This window comes from Mesoplodon densirostris, chromosome 6 (assembly GCF_025265405.1).
Source record: "Mesoplodon densirostris isolate mMesDen1 chromosome 6, mMesDen1 primary haplotype, whole genome shotgun sequence".
In the NCBI taxonomy this organism is placed as follows: domain Eukaryota; kingdom Metazoa; phylum Chordata; class Mammalia; order Artiodactyla; family Ziphiidae; genus Mesoplodon; species Mesoplodon densirostris.
This window is the reverse complement of record NC_082666.1, coordinates 70,447,096-70,466,319: the sequence shown is the minus strand read 5'-3', so window position 1 is coordinate 70,466,319 and position 19,224 is coordinate 70,447,096. Positions and strand designations below refer to the sequence as shown.

At 35.5% G+C, this 19,224-nt stretch overlaps 2 protein-coding genes across 3 annotated transcripts in view; one reads left to right on the top strand and one right to left on the bottom strand.

The window, feature by feature from the left end:
• The window catches only part of IL33 (interleukin 33), a 32,380-nt gene extending 26,032 nt beyond the window's left edge, over positions 1 to 6,348 (top strand). For both annotated transcript variants that reach the window (XM_060101401.1, XM_060101402.1), the window contains exons 4-9: positions 679 to 804; positions 1,359 to 1,499; positions 2,640 to 2,747; positions 3,625 to 3,675; positions 4,564 to 4,661; positions 6,036 to 6,348. In XM_060101401.1, coding sequence (XP_059957384.1) covers positions 679 to 804; positions 1,359 to 1,499; positions 2,640 to 2,747; positions 3,625 to 3,675; positions 4,564 to 4,661; positions 6,036 to 6,242 — 731 coding nt within the window. In that variant the 3' untranslated portion in view covers positions 6,243 to 6,348. The remainder of the gene's footprint in view (positions 1 to 678; positions 805 to 1,358; positions 1,500 to 2,639; positions 2,748 to 3,624; positions 3,676 to 4,563; positions 4,662 to 6,035) is intronic.
• The window catches only part of RANBP6 (RAN binding protein 6), a 286,493-nt gene that overhangs the window by 131,852 nt on the left and 135,417 nt on the right, over positions 1 to 19,224 (bottom strand). The gene's annotated exons all lie outside the window — the stretch shown is intronic.

Genomic DNA, 19,224 nt, shown 5'->3' with positions numbered 1-19,224 from the left:
GCAAAAATTGCTATATGTTGGATGTAGATCCACACTCCCTTAAACCAATTTTGAAACCAAAATATTTTCTAAGGGCCTCCCTGGTGGCGCAGTGGTTGAGAGTCCGCCTGCCGATGCAGGGGATACGGGTTCGTGCCCCGGTCTGGGAGGATCCCATATGCCGCGGAGCGGCTGGGCCCGTGAGCCATGGCCGCTGGGCCTGTGCGTCCGGAGCCTGTGCTCCGCAACGGGAGAGGCCACAACAGTGAGAGGCCCGCATACCGCAAAAAGAAAAAAAAAAAAAAAAAAAATTTTCTAAAGACCTAAAGTTTTTCGTATCGCGTTTGACAGCAAAATATGACCTGAACTCATTTGACAGTAAAATCCTGACCTGAACCACATGAGGTCTTTATTTATTTCACTTTATGTAAATTTTCCTGTTTCACTATAAAATTATTAATTTTTTATTATGAGGTGCTGCCCTAGTCCCTGCTGGGTGTTCTAGTTATATACAATATATGGTCTACATGACAATCTTAAAATCTAGTAAACTCTGAATTTTGAAACACAACTGGCCCCAAGGTTTCTGATAAGATACTGTGGACCTGTAGTTGCTTTCTTGGTCTGGTACACTCAGGGTTTGTAAAAGGATAAAGGTGGATGGAATGAAATGGTATCACAATTTTTTCAATTGCTCAGAATCCCAACAGAAGGCTGAAGAAGTTTGCCCCATGTACTTTATGCAGCTACGCTCTGGCCTTAAAATAGAAAAGAAGACCTGTTACTTTAGGAAAGAAACCACCAAAACGCATTCACCAAGAACAGGTAAGGAGAAACTGCATTTCCTGATAATTTTTCAACATAATGATGGGCATCTATTTGCCTTCACTTACCACATCAAGATACATAATTGTTTTCCTCATCCAAATTCCTTCTGGAAAAGAGTAAGGATGATGAACTATTTTTTAGCCATTTTCAGAAGGGCATATAGAGTTTTTAATAGCATGGGAGAAATGGTTATGCTATAATATTAAGTAAAAATAGAGGATACAAAATTATAAATATATTTACAGTATTTTTAAGTGTATTTTTCTTTCATTTAAAGGAAGTAAACTAAAATGAATAGTGGTTGCTTTTTGGGTGTTGAGACCATGAGTGACTAGTTTTCTTTTGCCTGGACTCCAGTGGGTGTGCCCTATTGGGATATAAGTGTATAGGAGGTATTGATTCCTTCAGACCATGGGGTGACTGAAACCCTGGGGTCAGTCATCATTGTCAGCAAGCAGCCTCGACTGGAAATCCTCAAAGGAGAGATGGGAGAGGGGTCTGCACAGAGTGAGGACTGACAGTCCAGCCTTATTCCTACACCTGTCCTGCAGCTAAAAAGTACAAAGAGCAACATCTGGTATTCGCTGCCTGTCAGGAGCTGGAACACCTTGGACAGTCTGTGAAGAGCTTCACCTTCGATAAAACTAGGGTCCAGAAATATACTACAGCAACTGGTCTTCCAAGTATCAAAGGTAAGACTGGTCACAGGGGTGGTGTGAGGGTGAGGAGGGAGGTAAGACACGGACCTTGGAAGTGCCACTCTAGGAAGCAGCCCCAAGTCTACAATTTCAAGTAAATATATCAGAAACTTCTGTCCATTTGTTGCTGATGTGCCCATGTAGTGGTATCCAAACTAAGTACAGGGTAGTTGCTCCAACAATGCATGTGCGTTCTATAGTTAGCATTCCATTATTATTTTGAAATGCTTGCTATGGATGGGAATTTCATATACATTATTCCTGAGAAAAATACATTATCCTTTGGGGGAAAAACCACATTATCTCCCCAAACTTCAACATTTTGACAATGAAAGAAAAGGAAGAGCTATTATATTTTTTAAATATAATTTCAACTCAAGTATTTAAAATAGTTGTTAAAATGGTTTTAAATTATATCACATACTTGTGCAAATATTCAATATTTAATATTCTTAATTTTTTATATATTATTTTCTTTAGCATAATTCTATACTATAAAGAAAATATGATTTTTTCCTCCAGGTCCTATATATGTAGTCTCTAAATCTGCTCCAGTTTACCCCAACATGCTGTAGAAATATTATCACTTTCTATGTGTGCTCGTATATTAAAAAAAAATTGAGAGTACTGCTTTAAGTGTCACTGTTATTTAGCCAGAAGACAGAATGAGGCTCACATCTGCATTCTCCAGAACTGTTGAAAGTCTCTGAGTAACTCCATGCTTTACAGATGGGTATTCACTTATCCATGTCTATCAAAATACAGCCCCTTCTTGCCCATAATTCCCTGGATCATGTGGAGTAAGGAAGCAGAGGTTTCCTCAGGTAAAGTCTATAACTGTTCCAACTTCTTTCTCCCCACTAAACCCTCCCATAAGCACACTAACATGGCCTACCATGGCCTTCATGCAGGATGCTAGCATCTTTAATCCCATTCAGGTGGCACACCTCAGCCTTTTAGCTACATTAAGTTTGTGCCAGAGGCTTTCATCTATCCAACAGTGATGGACAAAGTGCAACTCAAATTGCAGAAACAAATAACCCATTGAGAAGGCTTTTTTTTTTAATTTCTAAAAGATTTTTCATGGAAACAAGGTTTTTGAATTCTTAATGACAAGATTTTTACTTGTTACAGAACATTCTGCTTCCCTGAGTACATACAACGATCAATACATTACTTTTGTTTTCGAGGATGGAAATTATGAGATCTATGTTGATGACTTAGGAAAAGACCAAGAGAAAGGTAGAATATTTCCTTTTGTCTTTAATGATATAATGATGACTAGTAAAGTAAAAAAATAAATTTACCAAACCATAAACAATAGATTAACTCAGACATGGCAAAAAGATTTCATGCTATGTGCTAGCTCCAATGCATTGGCAGGGGATGCTTGAATATCACTATATTGAGGAGGATTCAGAAGCTTATTCGGGGGCTTCCCTTCCCTGGTGGTGCAGTGGTTAAGAATCTGCCTGCCAATGCAGGGGACATGGGTTCGAGCCCTGGTCCGGGAGGATCCCACATGCCACGGAGCAACTAAGCCCGTGCGCCACAACTACTGAGTCTGCGCTCTAGAGCCCGTGCTCCGCAGCAAGAGAGGCCACCGCGATGAGAAGCCCGTGCACTGCAACGAAGGGTAGCCCCCGCTCGCCACAACTAGAGAAAGCCCGTGCAGCAACAAAAGCCCAACGCAGCCAAAAATAAATAAATGAAATAAGTTTTAAAAAAAAAGCTTATTCAGGATTCATCAGGGAAGAAGGATGATATTGAGAAGTGGTATCTGTTGTGAAATGTGGAAAGAGGTACCACATATATTTGCTATCGCTAAATTATCTACTAGGTCTTTCCAGCTTTATCAGTATCACTAAAGTATAAAGTCTAGTAAAAGAATATACCAATGCTAGGAACAACATTTTAAATATTTTAATACCAACGTTGTTGGAGAATTCCTCAGAATATATTTATGCATTTTTAAGACCTTTCTCAAAACCACAGAAGTTTTGCTTTTATTGATATACAATAAAAGAAGAGGATGTTTTCTGATGTTATATATATGTTGAAACTGAACCATTTGATAAAATTGTATCTCACCAAAGGGATTTTATTCATTCTCTTTCAGACAAGGTGTTACTTCGTTACTATGATTCCCAATTCCCCTCAAGTGAAACAGGTAATTTCGAAAGCTGGGTAGCTCTAGTGCTTGAATTCCTAAATTTAGGGTAAAGACAAATCCAAACATCCTCCATGGGAAAGGAAAGCAGTCTCAGAAGGTTCTCTCCAATCCAAACTCATGGTAAAAATCTTGGATCTAAGATTCTAAATGGATATACTCCATCTCATCCATTTTGCAGTTTAATAATTAGGATAAAGGTTTGGCTACATTTAGCAGAGATTCAGAATAATAATGTCTTAAGTTATACAAAACTTTATTTCTGTTTTAGCCAGGGCTGGAATGGTAGTTCTGCTCAACAGGTTGCCCAGACCCAGCTCCTTTTCTCTTTGTGGCTCTGCCAACATCCACATGGTTCAAGATTCCTTGCCACCATGAAAATATCCATTCAGCAGGACAGAGGAAGACAGATGTATTATATGAGTTCTATTTCCCTTTAAGGACGCAACCTGGAAGTTGCACCTGACACTTCTATTCACCTTATCTTGCTCAGAACTTAGACATATTGCTACACTTAGCTACAAGAAGGCAGGCTGGGAAACATTCTATTATTACACAAAAAGAGGAGTTGGATATTGGGGGACAACCATCAGTGGCTTTCTATTCAGACAGGGAAGCTGACAACTAGAGCAATACTCATTGGAGTCACAATTCTACTAGTGTTCTAATAGTATATAAGAAAACTAACCTCTCTCCTAAGGGGACTTAGAATTACCCCTTACTGTCCAATGACTCTTTAGTTTCATCTGGGTACAAGTATTTCTAAGAGATGTGTTGTTGAATGAAGTAGTTATTTTATATGACATCTTGGACTCTTTTCCTTAAATTCATTTAAATTAAAATGAGTTACAATTCTTAACTTTAAAATTTGCATTTTTTAATTGCAAGATGGTGGTGGTGATCATCGGAAGTTAATGGTAAACTTGAGCCCCACAAAAGACAAAGACTTCTTGCTGCATGCCAACAGTAAGGAGCATTCTGTGGAGGTAATAGAAATATGCACCTAACTGTCATGACTGACTCTACTCATCTGTGCAGATTTGGGGTACTTTGAAGAAGAAGTTTTGTTTGTGCTATTGTACATAAAACAAAATCAGTTATGATTAATAACTTGCTCCTGGAACATGGAAGGGAGTGAAATGGCATGTGTAGCCTTGCTACTGAAAGTTTGATCTCTGCCAGCAGTACAGCATTGCCTGGGAGCTTTTTAGAAATGTAGACTTTCAGGCTCCCTCACAACTGAATCGAAATCAGCATTTTAACAAATCTCCAGGAGATTCATAGGTACATTAAAGTTTGAGAAGTACTGCTATATAGAATGACTCAAATCCTTTCTATTTGGCTGTAGGAACTACTATGTTCTTCCAGGAGGTATTTTCTTGTAAAATATGGTTTTCTTAGGCAATTGAAAAACTAATTTTATACTCTGAGACTGCTAAAGGGAGAGTCATAAATATTTCCATATGCCAAGATATATAGATAACATAATAATCTACATTTTAATCATAGGATTCACTGCATTGTCTTCTTCAGTTAGTAAATAGCAGTATTATATTGGTCATGATGAAGAATTATAAACATGCTGAGGAACAAACAAGCCAAAGTGGACACAAGGAAGAAAACATGAAAGTATAATATAGAAGATAAATTATATAAATATACAATATATAGAGCTAACTAATATAGCCATGCAAGGTATTAATATAAACTCTGGATGGTAATCAGCATCTCCCTTAACAAAACATTTCTAAGTATATATAATAGTGTTTGTCATATATAACTACTCAATAATAAGTGCTGACCCCTACTGAGCTTTATTATATACCAAGAAGTATGCTAAAGGTTTTACAAGTACTATCTCATTTAATTTTCACAGTAACTCTCTTATTAAGTTATTGTACTGGTTAGGTTTGCTGTGTAACAAACCATCCCTAACACTTAATAACTTAAAGTAATAATCACTTCTATCACTCATGTATCTGTGGGTAAGTTGGGAGTTGACCGATCTAGAAAACTGGCTACCCTAAAAAACTGAGGCTTGAAAGGTAAAGCAAAGTGTCCAGGTCTCAGAGATACTACATGGCAAAAGAGAAGTATGAATCCAGAAATACTGCATCGAGATCCAGTCATTCTAAGCCATCATGTCTCTCAAAATATACTATCAGTGAATCAAATCAAATCCCCCTACTTTGGCCCTCTGCTCATTTCTTCCCCACCTCCCATACCCTTCTCAGTAAGCAGGCTTGCTAGAAATATCAAGTTATGAATAATTATTCTCCTTTAGTTTCCAATACAGGGATATAAAGTTGACTCTGGACTTCCAACTCACATATTGGTTACTTTCTCTCTTTCTTCCTCAGCTACAAAAATGTGAAAACCAATTGCCAGAACAGGCTTTCTTTGTCCTTCATGAGGAGACCTCCCAATGTGTTTCATTTGAATGTAAGAGCAATCCTGGAGTGTTTCTAGGAGTAAAGGATAACCACCTAGCTCTAATTAAACGAGGGGAACACCCTGAGGATTCAAATGAAGAGAATACCATATTTAAGCTCTCAAACTTAATATGATGGAAAGCTGCAGATCTTGGGTTGAGTAGTCCAAACAGCTACCATTGGAGAAAGGATGAGCGACAAAGAGACAGATAACATGAAGGGAAATGGAATGTTTAGTATGCTGTGGAATGTTTTCCTTATTATGTATAAAAATATATTTTTAAAATCCTTCAGTTCTGTTTTTTATTTCCCTCTGTATCACTGCATATTCATTACAAGTATTGGTATATTAAATAGCATATTGGTAAAGAGACTTGCCAACATTCTGAAGAGATACAGCCTGACCTTTACATTTTTCCACTTTCAGTACTGAAAGAACATCTTCATATTTTGAGCTGAGACCTCTGGGGAGAAGCAAAGGGACTGATCTGCAGTTTTGCTTTAGACAGGGATCAATTTAAAGAGCTACATGGGGACATAATTTTCCCTGGTTCCAAATAATAGCCTCAAACACTAGAGCCACTAATAAAAAAGACAACTGGAAGCTACACAGATTGACCATTTCACAACTGGAATAAAACACCAAGTTTGTTTGTAAATACCAAAACTTCAGATGCCTATATGGCTAGACAGGTAATATAAATATATGAAAAGGCAAGGATAATTTAAAAATTAAGGAAAATAAATCTAGTATTTTAAAAGTGAATAATTTCACCTCTAACTCACTTTTAAAATTTTTATAGACTGAGTTAACTTTAAGCAAGGCATTCTTACATTAGAAAGTGAAATAAATTTTAGTTCAGACATGAAATTGAAATTATTAGGAATATCTAACAAACTAGAATATTTTTTAAAGCACTGAGCCACAATATATGTTTGGGCATCCAAGTACCATGGGTCCCAAGTACCATGGTGTGGTCATAAGTCCTCTAACCTACTAGAGCTTAGATGGGACATAGGATTAACATTACAATTTCAATAACTGGTTATCCTTCATATGTTCTTCTGACCCTGGCTTCCAGGAATCTATGACTTTTGATTATTCATTACCTTGGACAAAATTTCTTCTCATCCTTTCTTCCCACGTACACAAGGCCTTTTGTTGTTTAGCTTCCCAATAACACTGCTTACTATGGAATATTCACTTGACTTCTGTTCTTTCTCCATTTCTTTTGACCATCTGTGTCCTTCTGCACCCCCTGACCTCACTTCCACATCACCTGACCTCTGGATGCCAACATCTTTATTCTGCTTTTTCTACCTGATGGTGTAGAATTCTACATAAACCTATTTATGGCAGTATTCTTCATTAAACATCATTGTGTTTTATTGCTACTAAGGTACTAAAATTTATACTCAACCATATAATAACATTTCTCAACTACTAAATAATTTTTGCTTATTTTAAAACCTTAGCAATTTCTACTGTAATTCTTCACAGGTGTAATACTGATAATAAATGATAAACATAATGACAGAATACTTATAAAATATGACTTTTTCTGAAAGTGTAGGCTTTTTAATTTGATGAGATATATTGAATATAACTGTTGGTGGAACATAAAATAAAAGACGCTGAGAATTACTGTATGAGGGCAAACAATTATAGAACAATATATCTTTGTTTCATTACTTTGTCAATAATTTTACTATAGAGACAAAAATAAAAGCAGAATCTATATCATTTCCTCTGAAAAACACTAAATGTTGACCATGTGTATCTGTATGATATACTTAAGTGATTATTATTAAGTAATCAAATATATCCATTACATTGTTCTTATTCTTGAATAAACTGTATTTTTCAAAAGTATGTGAGACCATAATGATTTTATCATAAAATGACTCATATTGTGAAATTCTTAAGTGGAAGTAAGCATATCCCAATCCATCAATGTTGGTAAATGGAGTAGGTCATTTGTCTAATATTTTTGGTGATTCAAAATTAAGTAAGGTTTATCAGAGAAGAGACTGTGTCTTTTTCACCTTTGTACTCATAGTGCCCATCATGGTGGCCAGTACAAAGGAGGTATTCAGTGACTTTTACCCAAGATCAAACAGCCAACATATACTTGTATTAAAACTTTAACCTGGGACTTCCAACTCCTTATTTAGATATCTTTCAATCAGCTTATCTTATTTTACAAGTTTAATTTTCCTTTTAAAAAAAAAATACTTTCCACCATCACTATAGTCAGTATTATTTGATTAAAATATTCAAATGTATGGTAGGTTTTTGTCATTTACTTGTATTTTTTTTCACATCTTTACAGGAGTATAATTGCTTTACAATGGTGTATTAGTTTCTGTTTTATCACAAAGTGAATCATCTATACATATACATATATCTCCATAACTCTTCCCTCTTGTGTCTCACTCTCACCGTCCCTATACCACCCCTCTAGGTGGTCACAAAGCACCAAGCTGATCTCCCTGTGCTATGTGGCTGCTTCCCACTAGCTATCTATTTTACATTTGGTAGTGTATATATGTCCATGCCACTCTCTCACTTTGTCCCAGCTTACCCTTCCCATTCCCCGTGTCCTCAAGTCCATTCTCTACATCTGCGTCTTTATTCCTGTCCTGCCCCTAGGTTCTTCAGAACCTTTCTTTTTTTTTTTGAGATTCCATATATATGTGTTACCATATGGTATTTGTTTTTCTCTTTCTGACTTACTTCACTCTGTATGACAGACTCTAGGTCCATCCACCTCACTACAACTAACTCAGTTTCATTTCTCTTTATGGCTGAGTAATATTCCATTGTATATATGTGTCACATCTTCTTTATCCATTCATCTGTCAATGGACACTTAGGTTGCTTCCATGTCCTGGCTATTGTAAATAGAGCTGCAATGAACATTGTGGTACATGACTCTTTTTGAATCATGGTCTTCTCAGGGTATATGCCCAGTAGTGGGATTGCCTGGTCAGATGGTAGTTCTATTTTTAGTTTTTAAAGGAACCTCCATACTGTTCTCTGTAGTGGCGGTATCAATTTACATTCCCACCAACAGTGCAAGAGGGTTCCCTTTTCTCCACACCCTCTCCAGCATTTGTTGTTTCTAGATTTTTTGATGATGGCCATTCTGACTGGTGTGAGGTGATACCTCATTGTAGTTTTGATTTGCATTTCTCTAATGATTAGTGATGCTGAGCATCCTTTCATGTGTTTGTTGGCAATCTGTATGTCTACTTTGGAGAAATGTCTATTTAGGCCTTCTGCCCATTTTTAGATTGGGTTGTTTGTTTTTTTGCTATTGAGCTGCATGAGCTGCTTGTAAATTTTGGAGATTAATCCTTTGTCAGTTGCTTCATTAGCAAATATTTTCTACCATTCTAAGAGTTGTCTTTTTGTCTTATTTATGTTTTCCTTTGCTGTGCAAAAACTTTAAGTTTCATTAGGTCCCATTTGTTTACTTTTGTTTTTATTTCCATTTCTCTAGGAGGTGGGTCACAAAGGATCTTGCTGTGATTTATGTCATAGAGTGTTCTTCTTATGTTTTCCTCTAAGAGATTTAGAGTGTCTGGCCTTACATTTAGGTCTTTAATCCATTTTGAGTTTATTTTTGTGTATGGTGTTAGGGAGTGTTCTAATTTCATTCTTTTACGTGTAGCTGTCCAGTTTTCCCAGCACCACTTATTGAATAGGCTGTGTTTTCTCCATCTTATATTCTTGCCTCCTTTATCAAAAATAAGGTGACTGTATGTGTGTGGGTTTATCTCTGGGCTGTCTATCCTGCTCCAGTGATCTATAGTTCTACTTTTGTGCCAGGACCATAAATGTCTTAATTACTGTAACTTTGTAGTATAGTCTGAAGTCTGGGAGCCTGATTCCTCCAGCTCCATTTTTCTTTCTCAAGATTGCTTTGGCTATTTGGTGTCTTTTGTTTCCATACAAATTGTGAAAGTTTTTGTTCCAGTTCTGTGAAAAATGCTATTGGTAATTTGATAGGGATTGCACTGAATCTGTAGATTACTTTGAGTAAAGAAGAAATATTTGAAAAGCAAATGGCCAAGAGTTTTCCAAACATAAGACATTACACCACAAATCAAAGAATCTAAAGAACCCTAAGCAGGATTAAAAACAAAAACAAACAAAAAACCCCTCCTAGATGCATCATATTCAAACTGCTGAAATCTAAAGATAAATAATCTGGAAGCCAGGGAGAAAATAAAAAAGACATGGCATATAGGGGAACAAAAAATTAATTAGAACAGACTTCTCATCAGAAACTGTGCAAACCTGTTGGTGGGAATGTAAATTGATATAGCCACTATGGAGAACAGTATGGAGGTTCCTTAAAAAACTAAAAATAGAATTACCATATGATCCAGCAATCCCACTACTGGGCATATACCCAGAGAAAACCATAATTCAAAAAGACACATGCACCCCAATGTTCATTGCAGCACTATTTACAATAGCCAGGTCATGGAAGCAACCTAAATGTCCATCGACAGACAAATGGATAAAGAAGTTGTGGTACATATATACAATGGAATATTACTCAGCCATAAAAAGGAATGAAATTGAGTCATTTGTTGAGACGTGGATGGATGTAAAGACTGTCGTACAGGGCCTCCCTGGTGGCGCAAGTGGTTGAGAGTCCGCCTGCCGATGCAGGGGATACGGGTTCGTGCCCCGGTCTGGGAGGATCCCATATGCCGCGGAGCGGCTGGGCCCGTGAGCCATGGCCGCTGAGCCTGCGCGTCCGGAGCCTGTGCTCCGCAACGGGGGAGGCCACAACAGTGAGAGGCCCGCATACCGCAAAAAAAAAAAAAAAAAAAAAAAAGACTGTCGTACAGAGTGAAGTAAGTCAGAAAGAGAAAAACAAATATCATATATTAACGCATATATGTGCAACCTAGAAAAATGGTACAGATGAACTGGTTTGCAGGGCAGAAGTTGAGACACAGATGTAGAGAACAAATGTATGGACACCAATGGGGGAAAACTGCAGTGGGGTGGGGATGGTGGTGTGCTGAATTGGGTGATTGGGATTGACATGTATACACTGATGTGTATAAAATTGATGACTAATAAGACCCTGCAGTATAAAAAAACAAACAAAAAACAACTAATGCTAAACTTTCTTTGGGTTATTTGTATGGAAATATGTTAATATAAATGTTTCAGACATTACATGAAATTTATAAAAATCTTATATGTTCTGGTATAATGTTATAAGTCATAATTCTAGTTATTACTTTAAAATGTATATCTCAGAAATAACTAAATTTCCTTGTCAATTTCCTTGTCAATTGATTATAATTATTATGAACTTTCATCAAATCTTTAACTGTGGTCACTTTTAAGTCTTTTGTCATTTACAGACCGTTCTGGGTGTACTCTGATGCTTTTGCAAAAATGTTCCTATAAAAGGGTTTCATCTTCAAGGAATTCATGGAAAAGACTCTGACAAGTACTGGTTTCTGGTAACTGACTATACTGCTGAATTGAATGAATAAGCATTTTCAGGACTTTAATGGAAAACTGATGAATTCATAAAAGTGCTAACAAAAGATCAAGATAAAAAAATTAATTACATGGGACTGAGTGAACTGATAAGGATGATTATAATTTTTGTGACTTTCTGTTTGAATAAAAAAAAATCCCACAATGACTCAGAGGCAAAAATTATACAAATCAATATTCACTGCAAAGTAAAGGAGCTCTTACAGTGGAGGATTACTGGACTGAATGTCAATATTATGACATAGTATGAGTGTGTTTCGTGTTTGGTAATTGCAATCATTGCTTTTGTTGTGGTCCTCCATTTTCAATGCTTGGTGTCAGTTTATTTATCTCTTACAAAAATAAAATACAGTGTATGTGTGTGTGTGTGTGTGTGTGTGAAAAGAAAAAAGAAAAAAAGGAAACTGTGCAAACAGAAAGACAATATGCTAAAAGAAATGCTTCAAAATGCTAAAAGAAAAAAACTGTCAGCCCCAAATTCTATACCCAGTGAAACTATCAAAAGTGAAAGAGAAATAATTTCAATAAACTTATGACTTTTAAATATGTGGTAAAACAAAGTTCTTCTTCATATCATATTCAAAAATCTCTTGCCTATTCTCATCCATTTATCCCTCCAGATGAAGTTTAGAATTAACAGATACTGAATTTATATTATGAAAGTATGCATGTAATGTTTGGAAGTATTTATTATAATGTTTATGAGGTTTTTTTCAATATCACACATTTGTGTTTTCAATCTGAATTCTTACAAAAGAGGCCTTATTTCACAAAGGACTCATATACTAAAACATCAGCCCCTGCTTCCCTTCCAATCTCTCTTCCCTAGTACATGCAATTGCCAAACCCCAGTTTGCAATTGTGAATGGTCTTTAGAAATATGGCGAGATTGTGGGCTTATGATGGAGAAAGAATTTGTTTCTTGTTATTGACAGGTCAGGAAGAAAATACTCAACAAAGATATAGATGGTATGAACAATTCAACTTACCAAATTGACCTAATGGACATTACAGAATTTTGATTCCAACATTTAGAAAATGTACATTGTTCTCAAGTGCAAAGGGAATATTATCAAAATTTGATCATGTACTAGATCCTAAAGCAAGTATCAAAACATTTCAAAAAATAGGTATTATATAACCCACAATTTCTCTCCACAATACAATTAAATTAAAATAATAAAAAAGCACATTTTTAAAACCAACATATTGGAGAAATAAAAAAAAACATACTTCCAAATAACTTATAGGTCACAGAAAAAAAATTTTAAAATGTTAAATACTTAAACTTATGTTATAGGGAAACTATAGGTAAGACAATAAGCTACACAATCTAAAAAGCAAACTTACAACTGAAAGAAAGTGAAAACAGTACATATCGAAACATGTTACAAGAGACTGAAAGATGATGGTAGTTTGAACCAGCATGATAGCAATGGAAGTGGATAGAAGTGGTCAAATTCTTATTATAAAGGTAGAAGCAAAAAAGAGTTACACATGGATTGGATATGGGTTATGGAAAAAGGAGTCAAGGATGACTCCAAGGTATTTTGCCCAAACAGTTGGAAGGATGGAATTATCATTTACTGTGATGAGGAGAATTAGAAGAGAAGGTTGGAGAGAGGTATAACTCAAGAATTTATAAGCATAAATTTTGGTTTATAAGCATAAATTTTAGATGTCCTATTAAACATTTGAGTAGAACAAGAGGTTATGCAGATGGGTATATATAAATTTATAGTTCAGAGAAGAAAATGAGGCTGTAGGCATTTGGGAGCCATTGACATATAGATAGATGATAATTAGAGCCATGAGACTGGATGAAATCATCCAGGGGTAAATGCAGAGAATGGAAGTACCTTGAGGACTGAGCCCTGTGGAACTCCAACATTTAGAAAAATTAAGAAATGACTGAGAAGGAATCATCAATGAGAAAAGAAGAAAATATGGTATCTTTTTAACAAAATAATATACACCTTAAGAATGATCTATACATACTGACCTAGAAGATGCCAATGATATATTAAGTTTAAAAAAATAAGAATATTGGGCTTCCCTGGTGGTGCAGTGGTTAAGAATCTGCCTGCCAAGGCAGGGGACACGGGTTCGAGCCCTGGTCTGGGAAGATCCCACATGCCACAGAGCAACTAAGCCCGTGAGCCACAGCTACTGAGCCTGCACTCTAGAGCCCACGAGCCATAACTACTGAAGCCCGTGAGCCACAACTACTGAAGCCTATGTGCCTAGAGACCATACTATGCAACAAGAGAAGCCACCACAATGAGAAGCCTGCACACCACCACGAAGAGTAGCCCCTACTCACCAAAACTAGAGAAAGCCCGCACGCAGCAACAAAGACCCAAGCAGCAAAAAATAAATTAATTAATTAATTTAAAAAAATAAGAATATGCATATGAATTTCTATATTAGACACTGGTATCTATATTTCATATATAAAAATCCTATATGTATAATGCACCATAATATTATCAGTAGCTATTTCTATTATATGAGACTTATGGGCAAGATAGGGGCAGAGGACATCTTACTTCTTATACTACTAATAATTTTAAATTAGGAATATGAGTAGTTTTTATTTTTATCTGTAGTTCACAAGTATAAAATTGAATGAAAATACTAGGTCAAATACTATAAGCTTAGTGGGAACCAAAATTTTCAATTTAAGAATTACATACAAATATATAATAACCTATATATTAGAGAGGAGGGAGAATTGGATGAAGGTAGTCAAAAGGTACAAACTTCTAGTTATAAGATAAATAAGTACTAGGGATATAATGTACAACCTGATAAATATAATTAACACTGCTGTACATTATATATGAAAGTTTTTAAGACAGTAAACTAAGAGTTATAACAAGGAAAAAATTTTTTTTCTATTTCTTTAATTTTGTATCTATATGAGATGATGGATGTTCACTAAACCTGTAGTAATCATCTCATGATGTATGTAAGTCAAATCATTATGCTGTACACCTTAAACTTATATAGTGCCGTATTTCAATTATATTTCAATAAAACTGGAAGGAAAAAGAATATTATAAAGGGAAGATTAAAATATATATGTAAAGTTAGAAAAAGAAAAGATTTAGGTTATTTAAATGTTAGTTATTAGAAGACTAAAATAGCAGTTGAATAACCAGATTATTTTGGAAATGTATTCATACTGGAAATCTACAAAAAAGTCATAAAATAGCTTACTACCTAAAATCTGAGAAATTCTAGGAATTGAACATTCTGAGAGATAAGGTGCTGAAGCCTTAGCAAGGATAGTGCACTTCTCTTGGAATCAGGCTTTTGGGTTCAGATATGTCAGGCTCTGGGCTTAAGAAAAAGTTTGAACCACTATTGGTTTCAAACCATATTCCATTAACTTTGCAAGTCAAATAAATTTGATTCTTTAATATGAAACAAACAAACAAAAAGGATAAAATAACTGAATGGTAGAAAAAATGTAGGAAGAAGATACAGATGGAATGATGTGGATATTTAGAGAATTATCATTTCAATAAAATATATGCAGTAAACTTAAAATTGTAAAATAATGAAGTTTTGTTACACTGTACAAAAACAATTTCAGAATTGCTGTTGCAAAAAGAATTTTGCTTCACTTCTGGTGTTTAGCTATTTATAATTCAATTTTAACTTCCAAGTTGCTTAGTAATGGAACTGTGTTTGATCACAAAAACCAAATATTTATTACAGATGCAAGTAAGCAAAGGAGAAAACAAAAACAAAAAAATATATAATAACATATTGAACACAAATGGATGTGATGAATAATAATGGCACACAAAGAAGCTGGTTCTTCCTTGCACATATTATTAGCAAAGTAAGACTAAACATTTGACCTCTAACTTTAGCTCTATTCTCCACATTGATATTTCTGAATTAGTTGACAGTGTTGCATTGTTTTCCATATCAGTAGGGAAGAGATGAATGCATATGCTAATTTATGTACATAGACTTCCTCCTTGTATGTAGAATACAATGTCATGATTCACATCTATTGATGCAGTGGAAAATGCTTTTGATACTGTATACACATTTATCAGTTTAATATGTTTTATATTGGATGTTTATTATTAGTCAAGGATAGTATTGTGAGGGACTTCCCTGGTGGCACAGTGGTTAAGAATCCGCCTGCCAATGCAAGGGACATGGGTTTGAGCCCTGGTCCAGGAAGATCCCACATGCCATGGAGCAACTAAACCCATGCGCCACAACTGCTGAGCCTGTGCTCTAGAGCCCGTGAGCCACAGCTGCTGGGCCCATGTGCCACAGCTGCTGAGGCCCACCCGCCTAGAGCCCGTGCTCCGCATTGGGAGAGGCCACTGCAATGAGAAGCCTATGCACCGCAAGGAAGAGAAGCCCCCGCTCGCCGCAACTAGAGAAAAGCCCGTGTGCAGCATCGAAGACCCAATGCAGCCAAAAATTTAAAAATAAATAAAAATTAATTAACTAATTTTTTAAAAAGGATAGCATAGGGGAGAAACCTCTTTTAACTGCTTTGTCTACTTTGCATGATTGATGTGGTGTTCAGATTGGACAATGAGAAACTATGCAAAACTTTTTTTTTTTTTTAAGAAAGTAAAGTCAGGATTTGTTTAAGCAAGAATACGCTCTCAGAGGGAGAGCGGGCAGACAGGTGAGTAGCTGCTGCCCTGGGTTTCTTTGGCAAGCTGGTTATGAGGGTCATACAAATGAAGCAGAATATTCTTTGGGAAAGGAGGAGTTTGGGGGTTGTATTCCCTGATTTTCATCCCAGCTCCTTCCTCCCAAGGGGAGGGGGATTTTTTGTTCTTATTTAGCTCAGATCAGAAGTGTCATGGCGTCAGTACATGATGGGTACTTCTTATCTGCAAGGCTAATTTTATTGTAATGAGAGCATAATGAGCAACAGGTTAAATGCCTTCTAGACGGGTAATATTATTAGGAGCAGCAGAATTAATGTTTTCTAGCATACTGCCTGGCACATAATAGGTGATCAATAGATATTTGTTGAATGACTGAATATGGGCCAATTGGAGCTATTTTTATCACTGACCCTTTGTCACTACATTACTGGATTGATTCGTAATAATTAGGACATGCTATAACCTTGGCTTAAGGAAGATAGTGTCTTCTCCTCACCATATAAATACCAACAAAACCTAAACTTTCTAAAGGACTAGTTCAGGGAAAAAAAGCAAGACGATAAAGCATAGATTTTAAGATAGTCTTTTGCACCCAATATGTCAAATTCCTACTAGGTCTGTCCTGAAAATTTCAGATCTATTCCCTAATTGAGACCTTACTTTTCCATTATCTTAACCAACTACAGCTTCTTAAAAAGAAACCTCAAGATCAGGCCAACTCCTTCTAGTTCATCTTCCACATTTTTGTCAGTTATTTAAAACACTTCTGGCTTAATAATGCTAGTAATATCAGATGACCCAATATTAATTAAAATATCAAAGTCTTAGTAAAGGGTCAAAGAAATCTTTCAGCATCTGGTCTCATCTATATTCTTTAGACTCACTTCCCATCACTTTTTTTCTCCACTCAAAGCCATGCCCACTCAACATTCTCTAGACGTACCATGTTTCCTCACGCATTTACAAAAGTGATTTTCTCTATTGGAAAGACCACTGTGCTTCCCACTTTCTACCCATGGAATGCAAAGAGGCAGTACACAGTAGTGGTTAAAAGGCTTAACTCTGGAGTTAGCCTGCCTAAGCTCAAGTCCTGAGTTTGCCACTTACTAGTTATAAAGCTCTGGGCAAGTTGCTTTAGCTTATCCTTTTAATCTCTAAATCTAAATGTTAATTTGCAGGAAATATTGAGGATAGAAAAAAAATTATACCATAAGGAAGCAATTAGCCAAATCTAAATTGTGATACTGCATAGGACAAAGAACATGATTCCTCTGAGATCAATAATATTAGAAAAGAAGGGGGCATGGAGGAAAGGAAGGGGGAAAAGAAGAATCTTATAGAAGAAACTAAAAGAATTATACCAATCCAAGGCAATGGGTGGACCTAGTTTAGGTTTCAAACAAACCAACTTTAAGAAGGTATTTTTGAGACAATCAGTGAAATCTGAATATAAATGGGTTATCAGAAAATATTGAAAAATTATTAATTCTGTTAGGTATAATAGTGGCATTTATGGGTAGTATATTTTCTAAACTATTCTCAGTCAGATATACTATTGGACATATTAAAAATGGAAATGACATCATATGTAGAATTTGCTTTAAAGTACTCTAGAAAAAAAGGGGAGGAGAGAGAAAATGAAACAAAATGTTGATGAATGTTGAAACTGGGTGATGGATACATTGGGGTTGTTTATACTATTCTTGAAATTTAAAAAAATTTAAACTACATACACACTTATCTTTTGACACTGAAATCCCACTTCTAGGAAAATCTACTCCCAAAACGTACCTTTGACAATATGAAAATCAGATAAATAAGTATTACAGTATTATTTGTAATTGAAAGTATTAAAACAACTTTAACATCCATACATAAGGGAGAGGTTGAATAAACTATGGTATATCTACATAATGGAGTACTACTCAGCTCTAAAAAAAGAATGAGGAAGATCTCAATGTATTGATTTGAAATAATTTCTGAGATATATTGGCAAATGTAAAAAGTAAAGTACAAAAGAGTATCTATAAAATATTATAAGAAAGAAGCAGAGTATAAGAAAATATATATGACTGCTCATTTATGCAAAATAAATATAGGAATAATAAAGCAAAAACTCATCAGATTGGTTATCTAACAAGTACTGAACAGGAACAAAGTAGTAAGAATGAGGAGGGTAGCAACAATTCTCTGAGTATACCTTGCTGTATAGCCCTCTTAAAACCATGGTAATATTTCATACACACACACACATACACACACACACACACACACACTAGAATCAACCAGTATGTAGGAAGATCCCAAAATTGGAGAAAAACTAACAAATTAACATAGTAGCATTATGAAAGGATAATATAACTAAAATGAAATGGGTAGGAAAGAAAAGAACTAACCTAAGTAACTCTGGAAAACAATATTTTTATGGTGTACTGCAGGTTGAAAAAATGTACAAAAATATTGTACTTTAATTAATAACATTGGTTTTTATGTTGGTATAGGTTAGAAATTCATAAACTATTGTACTGTATATTCTAAGATTAAACAAGTAAGTAAATATATTGTGGATATGAGCCAGGTTTCTCAATAGTGGAGAAAGACATTATAAATATGGAAAGGGAAAAGACTAGAACAAATTTTATAGTTTGGGACTGGAAGTGGAAGTACTTATTTTAACTCACATTTTAAACATACATATATACAGAATCAGAAATAAACACAGAAGTGTATATGCATTTGTTAGTACACATACATATATTTCCTAACTCTATCCATTGAGAATCTAGAAGCAATGACACCTAAGTAGCAATGAGCACACCTAGTGTTTCTTGGTTTATTCTCCAATAATTGTAACCAAGACTCCTTAGAGAAATAATTAATTCTAGAGGTAGAGCAGAATTTTTTTTAATAGATGAATCTG